Below are 15,951 nucleotides of genomic sequence, written 5' to 3'. Positions count from 1 at the left end.
AAGATAGAAATATTTTCCCTTCTATGTATAGCTTCAATTGCGAATTGAGTTTTTCATTCATATTATAGTATTTCGGAATCTGGCGTTGTTGTTATTTGTTGTTATTAGGAATCCCTTGGAATCATTTGAAAATGGCGAGATAAAACTACTGTAATACAATGTGTTTATCATTTCCAATGGGACACAACGTTACTATCGCATTGCTTTTTATGCAAACATGCACATAAATTATGTCTTTTTGTAGTTAAGGGAAGAGATGTGTTATTCCCGATTGTATAAAAACCTCAACAGCTTGAATTGTTACTGCAAAATTCCAATAGTTTGCATCAAAATTATTTTTAAAAGCCAATCGCACAATCTTGAAATCTCATATTGCAGAATTTAACTTTATTTATATCTTACTATTGTAGTCTGCGGAACTGAAAAATAACTTAAAACGAGACTCTAGGAACTGCCATTCACTCGAACGTTGTGGGAGAAATCGCATGCCTGTCAAGCGGTGTCCTGCACTCAAATCCAAAATTCAGTGACACAGGCAGATAGGCAACCTTATTGAATTATTCTGAATGAACTCATTGCCTTCTAACTCTCCTGGTCATATCAATGTTCAAAATCATGGATTAAAACAACAAATCTTCCGACTGTATCAAAGGTAACACCCATCACGTCGTCACCTTCATAATTCCTCCTTCTCCCCCACCCCTTTCCCAGCAGCATAACACAAAGAATGTAACCCCACTTGGGTAGTATTCGGGGTTAGTCTATCACATTTCTCTATGGTGTTCCCTCTATAGAATCCCCTCCCAGCACAGGATCAAGTGACGACTTATCTATGGTCACAGACTTCCTAGAGCGGTGACATTTATAAGTAGTGCGCAGGCGCTGACCACTTTCTTTCCGTTCGGTGAGGTACGTACGTGTGTGATGGCGGTAATGCGGTTCAGGGAAGGGGAAACAAACTGGGCCCCAGACCGGGTCTCATTTTGAACGTCGGGATTGAAATACTGTACCTTTTTTTCTTTCAGACCCGCAATCATGGGCCGCCGACCAGCACGTTGGTGAGTTAGTGAAACGCTTCATCGCGAGGATTAAGCAAAGGGAGCGTGGCTGCTTTTCTTTGGGAAGGCGATGGGCTTCTTCCGGAGGAGGGAGGGAGGGAAGGAAAGCCAGGCTTACTCTTAAGATAGTGTTTCTTTCTTAAAGTGTGGTTGGGGGACTCCTGGGGGTCCCCCAAGGACCTTTCGGGGGGATAAAATCAAAATTGTTTGATTTTGATATTGAACATACTTGTACAGATAAGAAACAATGTCACTCTTACAGGGTTTTTTAAAAAAGGTTTTGTTTCATAAAAATGATATCTGACGGGTTTAATTTTGCTATTTTTACATGATCCAGTAAATACAAATGAATCAGTTTTATAACATAAATGCTGGCAAATATAAGCCAAATGAACAAAAAAAATGTTCCTTTTTGAGAGATGTTTCAGCCATCTGTCAGAACTTTGCCAATCACAGAAGCATTAATTAATGAACATTTTCCCTCTTTATTCATTGAGACAAGCAAAGTGTCTATGGATGGTGATTGTTAGCAAAGTTCAGGATTGTCCATTATTTTAGATTTCTAGTCTTTTGCTTCATGATGCAGGGCAGCTTTTAATTTAAACCATCATAGGTTATGTACAAATAGTAAGAACTCACCTGGAACTAAAGCATAAAATTCCCAGTGGCAAATGAACAAAGTGCCAAGAGGGCTAGATTATTCTATTCCATTGTAGTCAATAAAAATGTAACAATGTACTGCAGGAAGCAATTCTCTGCTATATCTCTTGTCGTTTTTTCTTCAGACTAATAAATGGGCTTGTACTAAAAGGATGATATGAATGAGGTAGTTTACCTCTAAAGCCAATTTCTTGATTTCCCACTTACTCAATTTCATATTTTCCACTAAAAGTAACAGATTGGTTAATTTGAAATTGTTAAGACCACCATACTAAGGAATAGCTCTCTAAACTTATTTCACTGAAAGAGGGTAATGTCAATTTATTTAAATCAAGGGACTGCAGTTTCCCACTCAAAATTGTATTTTTCCTCTAGTTATCGATACTGCAAGAATAAGCCTTATCCTAAGTCCCGCTTCTGCAGGGGTGTTCCTGGTAAGTAGGGTATTAAAATTTCTTGAGTTTAACTACATTTAAAAATCTATTTAATAATATGTATATCTGTAGCTTTGGAGAGCCATGTGGTATTGATTCTGTTTTGGTATTGGAGGATCCACTAGCCTGGTTCCTATTTTAATGAGTAATTTCACAATTGATAAGCTTATCAGAAATGTTTTGTTTCAATGTGATCTCATATGAGAATATTTACTTTCCCCCTCCCCTCCCCAGATCCCAAGATCAGGATATTTGATCTGGGCAGGAAGAAGGCGAAGGTTGATGAGTTCCCACTCTGTGGGCACATGGTGTCAGATGAATATGAGCAATTGTCATCAGAAGGTAAGGAGCAGTAGCAGATAGTACAGCCTATCTGCTTGAATGCTACTGATATTTATAATCTGCCGTATTTACAGCTTGCATTTTCCTTTAGCTCTAGAAGCTGCTCGTATCTGCGCCAACAAATACATGGTGAAGAGTTGTGGCAAGGATGGTTTTCACATCCGTGTGCGCCTGCACCCCTTCCATGTCATCCGCATCAACAAAATGTTATCCTGTGCTGGAGCTGACAGGTAAAAAATGTATTACAGAGCCAGTTTTGGTGTCTGGCTTGTGGGAGAGCATGAGAATGAATTTGCAGTCAATTAAGCCGACCAACCACTGTTGCTATCAGCGGCTGGTGTGCACTGTCTGCACACAGCAATTCCCTTGGTTGTGTACGTGCCCTGTTCGTTGTACAGAGCACCTTAAGGGACCTTGGGAACATATATTAGTCAAGTATAGTAACGATCAGAACGATCAGTCTTGAGAAATTATGCTAAGAGTTTGATTGGTGGTTTGTTGATGGCATCAGTATCAGTGCATTGTGCCGATTGCAAATTATGCTTTGGCTTCTCATTAGGCTCCAGACTGGAATGCGTGGTGCTTTTGGCAAGCCTCAGGGCACTGTGGCCCGTGTGCACATTGGCCAAGTCATTATGTCCATTCGCACCAAGGTGCAAAACAAGGAGCATGTAATTGAAGCGCTGCGCAGAGCCAAATTCAAATTTCCTGGACGTCAGAAGGTAGGCTTCATAAATAAGTTAAATATATGTTAAATATCTCAGTTTGCTTGTGAGATCATGTCATTGCATTGCTATTCTTATCTCTGATTTATTACATTTAATGTCTTACTGTAATCCAGATAGACTTGTCAGTTCCATAAGAATTCCTTTTTATTTCCAAATCCACTGAGTGCTAGAAGTAAATCACCCACTGGGCTTGGGATTCTTATTTGTTGACAGGATATCTCTAAATAATGAATAGAATAGGAATAAAGGGGGGGAGGGCAGAAATAGGGGGGAAATGTAAAAACATGGGCTAAATCTAGCTGGGGAGTGCAGAGACAAGTATTGTCCCCAGTGCATCTATGGGAGAATGGTAATGTTTCTCAAACTCAGCAAATTTAAGACGTATGGACTCTCAGCTCCCAGAATTCTCCAGCCAGCAGAGGTTTAGATTGATGCCAATTGGTCCATTGTAATCCCTCTTTTTTCCTTTTCTGATCACATGATTTAGAGCAGACTTTCTCACTACACAAATGCACTGTAGCATGCAGATGAAGTATGTGGGAAACACCAATACAATTCAGCACAGAGAAGAAAATATAAACACCTCCTATGTCCGCTGCTGATAAACGCCTCCTATGTCCGTTGCAATCCAAGAGACATATTCTCCATTCTTTCCCTGCCTTATTTGCATGTTATTGTAACTGCCTGTAAATCAGACATGTCAAACAAGGCCCGGGGGCCATATGCAGCCCGCAAAGTGGTCTCATGTGGCCCGCGAAGCCATCCTGGAAACAGTGAGGGAACGGCCCCCACTGCCTTGGCCCTGGCCAGCCGGGAGCCAATGTACAATTTTGTGGTAGCCATCTATGCTGAAACGCATTCATTCTTAGCTCCACAAGGCTGTCTGGAAACAGCGAGGAACCAGGAGAACCTTGAGCAGCAGTCTTGAGGAAGTGGGGCTGGGTTTGGTGCCGCGGGTGCTCAAGGGCCAGGCTGGGCATTTGACCTCTGCTGCCCAGGGCTCCGGGCAGCCCGCACCACCATCCAGCTCCCCCCTCCCCCCTGCATGGCCTGAGAGGAATAGAGGCTCCTCCAGTGGACCATGCCTTGGCACTTGCCCTGGTCTCACCCCCTTCTGCCAGAGACCCTCAGATCTGTCCCATTCCTGCCCAGGCCCCCACAGGCACCCTTGACGCAAATGATGTAGAGCTGACCACACTCACCCAGTAGGCCACATCCACCCTGACCACATCCACCTGCCCCCCTGAGAGCAACCGCAATGATGATGCAGCCCTCAGTAAAATTGAGTTTGACACCCCTGCTCTAGATGGAATGAGAATGTAGGCATTTGTGACTCTTAGCTCCTTGAAGACAATTGTATAGGCTGCTTCATTCAGACTTTTCAGCACATATTGGATTCCTGGCCAATCTTCTCATTTTTTTTCTCTCCTCCCCTTTTCCAGATCCATATTTCTAAGAAATGGGGCTTCACCAAATTCAATGCTGATGAGTTTGAAGAAATGGTGTCTGAGAAGCGCCTTATCCCTGATGGATGTGGAGTTAAATACATACCCAACAGGGGTCCTCTAGATAAATGGCGTGCCTTACATGCAGCATGAGAGTCTGATCTAACTAGAGGACAAGTGTGTTAACTTCTTGACAGAAAAGGCATCAAAATAAACAGCTCTGTATACCTACTGTGTGATCGTTACTGCTAGGGTAAGAAGGGGGATCTTTGAAAAATTGTAATTTTCACATTAGCAAATTTCTCTTCCTGATCTGTTACCTACATACGTAAGGAAGGGACAGAAGCCCAAAATTGGCATGGCAAAAATTTAGGATAGAATTCTTCTGTGGTTTTACAACATTTATATTTTCAGTAGGAATGCCTGAAATGCCTTATGTGTAAAGTTATCAATCTGATCTTGGCAACAGACTGATGTAATAAGCTACTTTCTATACAGACTGCTGGAGTTTACTGATCATTAAATTGAGTATTTAGTTTGTTCAATTTAAAAAACTTCCTTCAGAACAGGAAATTGAGGGTTGTTAGGGGTAAATTTGATATTGTCCATGGGGTTTTCTTGGCAAAAATACTGGAGTAAATTGCCATTTTCTTCTCCAGCCGACCGTGTTTGATCAGAACACTCCATTAATGACCTGTCCCTCTTGGGTGGCCCTGCATGGCACAGCTCATAGCTTGATTGAGCTGCACAAACCTCTTCAACACAACAAGGCAGCGATCTATGAAGGGGGTTTATAGTCTTAGTCTTTTTAATGTTGAATTTCAAGCCAGCTTTTGCACACTCCTCTTTTTTGATGAAAGAGGAGAGTGCAAAAGTTTGCTTGAACCTCAGCATTAAAAAAAATTAAGATCATGGCATCCGGTCCCATCAGTTCCTGGCAAATAGAAGGGGAAGATATGGAAACAGTCATAGATTTTTTTTTATTTTTAGGGCTCCAAGATCACTGCAATCATGAAATTAAAAGACGTCCCTGTCAGGCCTATAAAAGTAAAAGAACTTTTCACTTCAAAGAATGGAGCTGAGGGTTTTTCTTTGCTAAATATCTAAGTTGGGACAAGCTGACAGCCCCTTGGGAAGAATGCTATGGCAAATTTTGACAGCACGTTTATCTCTCTCCTTTTTTATATGCAAACAAATGTCCATATAGTCAAGGTTATGGTTTTCCCAGTAGTAATGAATGGCTGTAGGAGTTGGACCATAAAGAAGGCTGAACTCTGAAGAATTGTGCTGGAAAAGACAGAATCCCTTGGACTGTAAGGAAATCAAATTGGTCGATCCTAAAGAAAATCAACCCAGTCTGTACTTTGGAAGAACAGACAGATGCTGAAGCTGAAGCTCAAATATTTTGGCACCTAATGAAAAGAAAGGACTCATTGGAAAAGACCTTGATGTTGGAAAAGATTGAAGGGCCAAGGAGAAGGGGACAGCAGAGGATGAGATAGTTAGATAATGTCATCAATGACCATGAATTTGGGCAAACTCCAAGGGGCAGTAGAGGACGGGGGTGGGCCGGCGGGCCCTGGTCCATGGAGTCATGAAAAGTCAGACATGACTTAGCTGAACAACAGGATAAATTAGAAGTTACTTAGCTCCAAGAACTAGTAGTTGAATACATAGCTACCGGCACTGAGCTATTAAAATGTGTTTTAAGTATTTTAAATCTCCAGACTGAAAAAGCTACTTTAGTCTTCGGTAATATAGTAGTTCTTTGGCAGAAGTGTGAGAAGACTCAGATGTGGACATTTAATTACTATTAAAGTCCCATGAGGGCTTTCTAATTTTCATACAAGCTAAAATACATTCAAGTTCTACAGTGAGAGCCAATTAAGAGTCAATTGCATATTTGATCATCCCAAGATTTGGATAACTGCCTTTAGACTGAAATATTACAGAACTTAACTGTTGGATGGACAATGTAGTCCTGCCAGCAGTTTTGGAATTTCCAAGTCATACTTTGTCATTCCCGCTTAGCTTCAGTTGAGGTCAGCCAGGTGCTGCTAAGACTGAACTCAGAATAAGCACTTGCCAGTTGCATTTGTTCTTTCTCTGTCATAGTTGAGGGAGAATTATGTTGCTGGAGCCAAGCAGGTCTGTTGCCTATTATCTTGAGATAATAGATTTTATCCCACCTTTATTTTTATAAATAACTCAAAAGTGGATATAACTAATATTCTCCTATTTCCCCCATAACAAAGTGAGGTGAGGCTAGGTGTTGAGAAAATAACTGATCCAAAATCATGCCTAAGGTGAGACTAGAAGTCAAACTTTCCTGGTTTCTATTCTGGTGCCTTAATCAATAGGCCCGTGTGTCTCTACCTCAGCAATTTTAAGATGTATGGACTTCAACTCCCAGAATTCCCCAGCCAGCTATCGACTGAAAAGTTACTAAGGTTGAGAAGCACTGCACGAGACAAGACTATCAGGAAATTGTTCTGTACTGAGGATAGCAAAGCATTCTGGGACCAACACTGTTTAAGTGAAATAGAGACAATTTAAAAACAAGGTTGACAAACTGAAAAAAACGTAAATGGTAAAAAATGGCTCATGAGCTCCAAATTTTAAGTTACTTCCTGTTCATATCCTAACATGAAGGGCAAGAAGTCATGTAAGAATATGACATCTCTGCTATTAGAAAGTATTTGATCTGTCTCCCCTGTTACTTGGACAGAAAAAGCTACTTAAAATGCTCCCCTTTAAATCAATATGTTAACTAGACCACAAATTAGACTTAAGCCATAGTTCTCTTTACCACAGTTTATTGGGTACAATGGTGTGTTCACACAACATGGTATACCATGAATCCTATTCTAAGCCAAAATGGCTGATTTCACACAGGATATGAATTAAAAACTGATGTGATGGTTTGGTTTGTACAGCATCCTAAGTCTAAACTAATGAGACACCTATATTCACACAACATAGCAGCTGTCAAGCAACTTATAATTTAATCCTACTTCATAGAATGTCTTGAGTTCTGAATCACAAAATAATTTCATTTTAGCTCAACATTGGCTAAAAAACTGCTCACTGTTTAATGTAAAGCAATACATTGAATTTTGTGGAGTTTTTAAAACTTCTTGTTAAGTAACATCTTAATTGCACATTAAGCCTATTATCTTAAGATTGGCAGTAGCATTTTAACTTAGAGGGTTTCAGACAGCTGAATGTTTATCAAATAAACATTCAAACCTTTTTATTCAGTCTCAAATATAGGTAATAAACTTCCAGCACACTTCTTTAGGACCACAAAAGCCTATTCTGCTGCCAGTGCCTTGATACATACTTGTGGTAAACCTGTTGTTCCTGCAAATAATAACAGATAATTATTACTGCATATAGAAGAGCTGGAAAACACTATTTAGGCAACTGGGTCCACTCTCTTTCAGTTGTCCAAAGGTGCTTTATTTTCAAAAGGCAACTGGACTTTCAAGAAAGCACCTTTGGGATAACAGCGACTTAGCTGATTGAGAATTTCCATGGACACTCATTCTTTTGCTTGAACACATCCAGCAAAGCAGGACTATCTTTGGAGAACTGGCTCCACTATACAGATAGTTCTTGACTTATAGCCATTTGTTTAGTGGCTGAACTTAACAACAGCACTGGGAAAAATGACTTATGACCATTTTTTCACACGAGCGTTGCAGCATCTCCAGGGTCACCTGATCAAACTACAGCCGTTTGGCAACTGGCATGCATTTATGATGGTTGCAGTGGCTCAGGATCACATGATCCTCTTTTGCAATCTTCTGACAAGCAGTCAATGGGGAAGCCAGATTCACTGAATAACTGCAGCAATTAATTTAAGAGCCGTGGCAAGAAAGGTCAAAAAAAGGGGGCACAACCCATTTTACAACTGCTTGCTTAGCAATGGAAAATTTGAGCTCAGTTGTGCCCAGGACTATCTGTAGAACTGCTGTTCTAAGAGGGTTTGTTTGTCCCAACACTGAAATCAGGTTTTCCCGTCTGTGACTCTTTTACGAGATCACCTGGGTGAAGTTTCAGACTTTGGTCTGGGGAAAGAGATGGGATGGTGAGAATGGCAGAACTGCCTGGGACCCACCCAAAAGAAGTTCACTGTTAGAACTGGAAGAAATGGGCCAGTTCTCTCTATTCAATGGAATGGAATCCAAGGAGTTATTTCAGTATTTACGGGTGATCAACACTGAAAGTGAGCAATGAAAATTATACTGAGATTTGAAACAATGAGAAGCAAATGATAGTGATGCTCACTTCTATGACTAAAGCAACATACAAGTTGACAACATCCTGCGCTCCATTTGGCTTTTATTTAGTAGGGACTTTCTGTAGGTTAGAGATTACTTACTTCCCTCATTTCCCTTCACTTTATATAATAGGCCAGTGGACAACTAGAGTTCCTGCTGGGTCTTTGGAGCAAGCTTCAGCTTCACCTCCACAGGATAGTGATCGCTGATTTCTAAGGCCTATAAGAATGAGAAAGTCTGGGTTTTTCTGGCTTGCCAAATATAAACATTCCTTTTTGTTTAGGGAAGAGAATAACCAAGCCAGCTCACCTCTTCTTCACACAATCCAAGTTCCTTTGTGAAATTGTACGCCTTTGCTGATCCGGGCACAACAGCAGAAAGTAATTCTTCTCCATGAACTATGATTCTAAGAGGAAAACAGTGAGTGGTGGGCTCTGTTTCCAGGTTTCAGCAAGATGATTGGGGTACTATACAGATGGCCAATTTGTGTCAGGAAGCAGAATAGTGTAACATTCCTGGAGGACTGGTAGGCCTGACTGGGGAAGGGGTTCAGAAGTGTTCTGCCTGCATTTCTAACCTTAATTCAATAGATTACTCAGCAGAGCAGCCCTACTTTGTTACTAATGACTGCGTGCTCAAAGTCTGACAATGATAGGGCTGTCTGTGGAATGATGGAAACATGTTGGAGAAAGCAGATGGTTGAACTTGAAAGCTGCAGTTTAGTACCTGTCATAAGAACAGCAAGTGCGGTGGCTGACAGTGGTATCTTCTTGGTCACTGATAAGCCAATGGAAGGCAGGATGATTGCGCAGGCGGATCCTGGCCCATGCGTTCATTGGGATATAGGCACCACCTGCATTCAGGTCTCCCAGCACCATCACATTCTGTTGAGATGCAGCAGGAAGACAGGTTGGGAACAATGATTGGCTCATCTAGTTTAGCAATGTCCACCTCCTGCTCCCAGAACATACCTCCGTTTTCCACCAGTGCATTAGTTCCATGCAAACTTCAAATAGCAGGTCAAGCTCATGGGCAGCTTCCCGAGGACAGGTATGGTGCAAGAGTAGCACAAAGTCTGAAGCAACTGTGGAGAGGTGATAGCAATACAGACAACTGTGAACTGATAAGGATTTGTCCACATCTACCAATACACTTCCAGAGACCAGCTTGATGTAGTGATTAAGGCACCAAGCTAACAACCAGTCTGTGAGTACTCTTCCTTAGCACAGGGGTCTTCAAACTTGGCCCTTTTATGACTTGTGGACTTCAACTCCCAGAATTCCTCAGCCAGTGACCTTGAGCCAGTCACTTTCCCTCAGCCGTAGGAGGCAGAAGAGGGCAAATCACTTCTGAAAAAGTTGCCAAGAAAATTGCAGAGACTACAGCAGGCAACAGGTGAAGGCATAAAAAAGCAGTACACCTCCAAGCAGCTTGGAAGCCCTTCCTCATGGCTACAAAAATTGGACCCATGGCACAACTGTATCTTGTGTTGTTTTTGTCCTTTTTGTTATTTGCAACTCATTATGGGCATTTAGTATATTATACTTCAAGAATATTACACAGTACTCTTTAGAGTTATATTAAGCTTTTCTATTTAATAACTGTGAAATTATCAATACTGGTCCAAAAAAAACTACTTGGATGTTATTGAATACAAGATAGGATGCTGAATTATTACTCCAATGTATTTTTTTAAGCACAGGATACATAATATCCTGCCTATAACCCCACTAACTCCTCCATTATTAGTTAATGCTCTAGCCTAGAGCGAAGAGAAAAATTAGCCCAAAAAAAAAAAAACTCAGGGACAGTTTCCACCATATTTACTGGGTTATATTTCTTATAATTGTGTACTCCTTCAGAGCTGTAAAGTTGTGGTTACAAAATACAAGGATTTCAGTTCTTGATATATTCTTTTTCTTCCTATATCTCACTGGATGGTCACTGAGGTCCTGGAACTTAAGAAATTTTTGCCCAGAACAAGTTCTTAGACTTAGGAACAACCGTTAAAGCTTACCTGTGTATGGGGAATGGAAACGCACAGCAAAGGGTCCCCTAGCAAAATCTCTGGCATCCTCATCTCCAACTTGACATTGAGCCATTACTGACACAGCATCCCGACTGTCAGTGAAAAAAATAATCAGGATAAAAAGGTTGTGTCCATGAGGATTCATTATCCAAAAAACTTAAGTATGGACTCTTCCTCTGGTTATGTTTCATTGGTACATCAGGCTTTTGGCAGTTGCCCCAAACTCAAAGTCTTTCCGTCCAAGCATGATTCTCACAGAATCTTTTTTAGCAAGGTTTATTGAAATGAAAGGAATGTAAGATTTTTCAGTAATTGTACTATTTCCCATTGAGAAGCAATTCACGCCCTACTTCCTTAGGACTTTTCTAGTTTCCTTTAATGAATTTTCCTGTAATCCAGAGAAGAGAATTTTTCAATGGTAGCGAATTGTAGCTGGTTGTTTACACAACTGTTAGTTATCTGAATTTTTATCAGAGAACTCACATTACATCATGCATGAAGGTGAATTAAATTTGAGACAACCTTCCCCAAATCACCTTGGACAATTGCTCTTACCCAGGATTGTATGGCCCAAGGTTCTATTGAAGGACCAGATGGGAGACAGACCATCCAAGAGAAAATCTTATCTACATTTATGTGATCCTTAAGAACTCACATAAAGTTGATGGCACATAATCAATCATAAACAAACCTACTGGGAAGATAAATCATAGGCAGGACAGAGATATTAGGGAATAAAGACTGGGATTTAAATGTCGATACACAGGATAACATTTGATAGCAGATACTTCAGCCAGTGCTGGCTTTGGTTCTGGAAGTTCTGGTTTAATGCTATTTTTAGATCCACAAATATTACCGATACACAAAGACATTCTGCTCCTTGTAGCTGCTTCGTCCAAGTCTCTTGCTTTCTAGGCAGGTGTAGCGATGAGAAGGATCATACCTGCCATATGGGGAATGGGAAAGGAGAAAATCAGTGATGCCATGTTACTTAAAAAAAATTAGATGCTACCTTCCCATTGAGACTTTATAGTTCATTTCAGATTTAAGGAAAATGGTCTATTACCTCTTCCAAAAGAAGGGATAAAACTGATGGTGGTGATTTCTCTTTTCCCTGATTCTAAACTAATATTTACAGGGAGATACTTTGTCCCAGAAGCTATGGTTGCTTTCTACCTGTTTTAGAATCAATACAATACATTTCACGGCATACAGAAGAATGCCAAGACACATTTACTTCCCAAGTAAATATGCAAAGTATTTAAGGATGGTCACAGTAACACTGGCATCTCAGAAGAACATTCTGTAAGTGTCCTCCTTTGGATGTACAAAGGCTGCAATTCATTAAATAAGAATGTGCTGTGCTTCATGACACTCAAATTCCAGAGCTCAGAAATGGAATAAGACTGCAGTTCAGTTGTAGAAAAATTAAGAATTTTTTTCCTGCCACCATTAAAACAACCTATATGAATAATAGGTACAATATCAGTGTTACCTAGTCCAGTGCTTTTCTTTCTCTGATGCACTGCTCAAAGTGTGATCCTGCATTTTCACCCTATTGCTTTATTATCTGCAGATCACCTTATTTTGTGGTACATAATGATTAGAAGTGTTTTCTAGTACCTATTGAGCTTCCGCAGTAGCATCTGAATAGCCAGTCCCTTGGAGTCACGCACTTCTTGCACAGCAGAGATATCACAACGAGACAGGATCTGGTAATGAGAAAAGAGATACACTTGTTATTGTTATGCCCATCCACTGCATTCATGGACTTGAGATGTTCACCAAAGCATCTTGGGAATTTTGAAGTCCACACATTTTATAAATGCTAAGTTTGAAAAAACTGCTCTATATTATTGGCAAGAGAATCTGATGCTGCATGGAATATTAAATATCATAGGCCAGTACTACAAAGCTATCTGGTGTCCCATAAGATAAGTGATAAATGTTGTCAGGCTTCACACAGCTAGGCAAGCAGAAGGAAGAAAGGATCACATGGACTTCTGCAAGATGTCTTCAATGCTGGAAGATGTCTTCAATGCTTGGAAACCATAAGAAGAATTTCCAATCCTTATTTAAACTGAGTTTGCTAAAACAGTCTCTTTGAATGAGCTCAAATGCTTCTTCCTGAATTTCTCACTACCTGTGATGAGTAGCTTTTTATAAAATAAACTGCCAGATGACTTTTCTTTGGTCTCCTGATTGTTTATATCTTCTCTCCCTTCCATTATTTTCTCAGTCTCTTCACTCCCTCTTCCAATTTTTCATGATGCTGTATCTCATAATAGTTCATTGAACATTCATTGACAAGAATTAGATCATCCCAATCTTGTTAAAAGAAGAAATTCTTTTGGTTAACTAAATATGACTGTTATGTATTAGCCTAGGCAACTTTCTGATCTTTGGTCAACCAGGTTCAGTACTGTCAACTTCAAGATTGGCAAGCAAAAGAAGTCCTAGAGCTTCTCCAGACTACCAAACTCCTTGTTTGCACCTCCCCAATCCCTTCCTCCTATGTTTGCTGGAAAAATAGCAACAATTTCCCACCTTTAATTTGTATCAAGAATCCTAAAAATGCAGGGTAAGTTCTAAAATCTACAAAAATAAATAAATAAAAGTAAATCCAAATTCCCTCTGAAATCACAGGAGGAAAAGAAAATCCTGCTCCTGGTCATTTTGCAAAAGTCATACCTCCAACTGTAGCCCTCACCAATCCCAGACTGACAAACACAGCTCCAACCACCAAAATATAAAAGCAGTTGCAGCACTTTCCAATTCTGCTAGACTCGAGAGACCCAAACCGAATCAGAGACTTTTCCTAGCTTTCAAACACTGCCACTTGCCTTATAGTAACATACTTTCTACTTAGCTGAAGTGGGGTCAATTTTTATTTTAAGATGTGGTATTTCCCAATTGATGAATGAACTGTTACATTTCTCCTTTTGGTTTGTATACTATGCCTGACTTCTGTCACAACCACATTGGATGAGGACACTTCTATTTCTTTGTTAGATTTATATTTCACCTTTCATTAGGATATCAAGGTGGCAAACACACTCCTCCATTTTCCCCCACAACAGCTACCCTGTGTGATGGGTTGGGCTGAGAGAGTGACTGACCCAAAGCAGCCCTGTAACTTCCATGCCTGAAGGAGGACTTATCCATTTCTGCCCTTCACCATTCCAGCTGTCCCTGGATCACTTCTGGATCTGGGTTGTGTGCCAGCCTCTCTCACTGCACTATTGTCCACCCACTAGTCCAGGGATCCCCAATCCCCGGTCTGTGGGCTGGTACCAGGCCGCGGCATGCCAGCAACTAGGCCGCACAAACAAGCAAAGCCACATCCGCAGGACGCAGACAGCACACAAAACCACGCCCCCTCCAGTCCACGGAAAAACCTCTCTCCACGTAACCGGTCCCTGGTGCCCAAAAGGTTGGGAGCCTCTGCACTAGTCCAGTCATAAACTCACCTGGACAAGAGCTCTCATCACCTTCTGGTTGGCTGCCTTGGCTTGTCCAAAGCTTCGTATGTTGAAAGCACAGATTTTGAAAGATGCAGCCACAAGCATCATGTCCAGCAAGAGAAGCAGAAAGATGAAGGCTTGTGCCATGGGCCTGATATGTATTTGATTGCAGGAGAGAGCATGTGTGTCTCCAGCTGCATAGGATGAAAACAATGGTGCAAAAAACTACATGGCCACATCAACAAGAGGGAGGACACTACCTTTTGTGCTGCATGTTGAGTTAGGTATGGAACAATGTTGTAGAGAAAAAGCTGGACTTCACTAGGCTAGTCCCCTCCCATCTCATTCCTGATTCTTTAGCATCCCCTGTGGATAGACCTCAGGAACATTCTGGTAGGACCCAAACTTTGTTTTAAAACTCTGTTTAGAAATCTCCACCCCCTACCCTACTGTCATCTAGATGTGCTGAAATGCAATCCCATTAGTGCTCAAGCTGAGGAAGGCTGAATGAACCACACTAGACAATTCACCTTTTCAAATAAATACTTTTATTAGTTTTTCATAAAGATTGTCAATCCAGTTTAATGGTACAATTGCAATTGGGCATGTACAGTGTAAGCATAACAACACCCACTGATATTACAAACATGTATATGTGTATGGCTGTACAGTATGCACCTGTGTGTGAGTGTGTGTACCTTCAAGTCAGTCTGGACTCCTTGTGACTGCTTGGATTAGTCCCTGCAGGTTTTTAGCAAGGTTTTCACCCTTATCTCCTTCCTAGGGCTGAGAGAGAGTGACCAGCCCAAGGTCATCCAGCTGGTTTGGCCTAAGGCAAGACTAGAATTAACTGAGTCCCGGTTTCTAGCCTGGTGCCTTAAGCACTAGACCAAACTGGCTCTCTTGTATGCACATGCATGCTTACATAAATTTTATCACATCAAATAAGATTCTAATAAAGGAGAATATTTGTAGTTCAGGTTTGAAATGTTTCATTACCCAAACTAGGTAACATTATGAGTGCTATAGTAGTAAGGAGTGGGGTTTGCTGTCAGTTTATATACCAGAATATAAATTGACAGCAAACAACATTCCACACTAGCATTGATGGTGTTGCCTAGTTTGGGTAATGAAATGTCTGCAAGAAAAAAAGCAAGCTCAGAGAACACCATGGACCCCTCAAGCAAGATTCTTCTTGAACCAACTGTGCTGGGAACAAAGCCTTCCATTATATTTTCCATTAATAGTGTTGTTTAAAAATAGTGCAACTAATGGAAGAACAAAATCAAAAAACAAGATTTAGTCATGAGAATAGAGCTAAGCCATAAATAAAGAGTGACAGTGATGGAAAATAGTGCAACACATACCAGGGAATCTGCTGAAACCAGTTCAAACAATGGTGCATCATTTAGAAAGAATTAAGAAGTTCCTGTTTAAAACCAGTGTTCATTCCTTAGTTAATATTACATGTATTTATACATTGCCAGACTCCTTAAATTTTTTGA

General features: G+C 40.7%; 2 protein-coding genes and 1 non-coding gene across 4 annotated transcripts; 2 read left to right on the top strand and 1 right to left on the bottom strand.

The window, feature by feature from the left end:
- Positions 1-909: 909 nt before the first annotated feature.
- RPL10 (ribosomal protein L10) lies at positions 910-4,899 on the top strand. Of its 2 annotated transcripts, XM_039366091.1 has the most exons (6): positions 916-1,058; positions 2,094-2,152; positions 2,387-2,494; positions 2,586-2,724; positions 3,054-3,216; positions 4,665-4,899. In XM_039366091.1, exons 1-6 carry the CDS (start codon positions 1,036-1,038, stop codon positions 4,818-4,820), a joined length of 648 nt encoding a protein of 215 aa, XP_039222025.1. In that variant the 5' UTR covers positions 916-1,035; the 3' UTR covers positions 4,821-4,899. The 2 variants fall into 2 exon arrangements, with proteins under 2 accessions (XP_039222026.1, XP_039222025.1); XM_039366092.1 differs by lacking the exon at positions 4,665-4,899 and having other exon boundaries at positions 910-1,058; positions 2,586-2,726; positions 3,067-3,173.
- LOC120318465 lies at positions 2,787-2,920 on the top strand. Its single transcript, XR_005559516.1, has one exon. It is a non-coding gene; the product is annotated as a small nucleolar RNA SNORA70 (small nucleolar RNA).
- A 763-nt stretch (positions 4,900-5,662) lies between the features above and the next one.
- Positions 5,663-14,718, bottom strand: LOC120318456 (deoxyribonuclease gamma-like). The gene is made up of 9 exons (XM_039366090.1): positions 14,453-14,718; positions 12,606-12,694; positions 11,839-11,925; positions 10,971-11,074; positions 9,925-10,037; positions 9,680-9,837; positions 9,263-9,359; positions 9,055-9,172; positions 5,663-8,030 (listed from the first exon to the last, which is right to left on the bottom strand). Exons 1-8 carry the CDS (start codon positions 14,591-14,593, stop codon positions 9,098-9,100), a joined length of 864 nt encoding a protein of 287 aa, XP_039222024.1. The 5' UTR covers positions 14,594-14,718; the 3' UTR covers positions 5,663-8,030; positions 9,055-9,097.
- Positions 14,719-15,951: the final 1,233 nt, after the last annotated feature.

Source organism: Crotalus tigris, unplaced genomic scaffold, assembly GCF_016545835.1.
Source record: "Crotalus tigris isolate CLP2741 ecotype Arizona unplaced genomic scaffold, ASM1654583v1 scf7180000020218.1340706, whole genome shotgun sequence".
Taxonomy (NCBI): domain Eukaryota; kingdom Metazoa; phylum Chordata; class Lepidosauria; order Squamata; family Viperidae; genus Crotalus; species Crotalus tigris.
The sequence above is the reverse complement of the archived record's forward strand: the minus strand, read 5'-3'. Positions and strand labels throughout refer to the sequence as shown.

Excerpts from the sequence above, each read along its gene's own strand:
- RPL10 (XM_039366091.1), top strand. The coding sequence starts at position 1,036 with ATGGGCCGCCGACCAGCACGTTG. Across the intron at positions 2,153-2,386 it reads CTTCTGCAGGGGTGTTCCTG|ATCCCAAGATCAGGATATTT; the intron begins GTAAGTAGGGTA and ends TCCCCTCCCCAG. Across the intron at positions 2,495-2,585 it reads TGAGCAATTGTCATCAGAAG|CTCTAGAAGCTGCTCGTATC; the intron begins GTAAGGAGCAGT and ends ATTTTCCTTTAG.
- LOC120318456 (XM_039366090.1), bottom strand. The coding sequence starts at position 14,593 with ATGGCACAAGCCTTCATCTTTCTGCTTCTCTTGCTGGACATGATGCTT. Across the intron at positions 11,075-11,838 it reads CAGAATGTCTTTGTGTATCG|TCGGGATGCTGTGTCAGTAA; the intron begins GTAATATTTGTG and ends TTTCACTGACAG. Across the intron at positions 9,173-9,262 it reads TTGGATTGTGTGAAGAAGAG|GCCTTAGAAATCAGCGATCA; the intron begins GTGAGCTGGCTT and ends TCATTCTTATAG.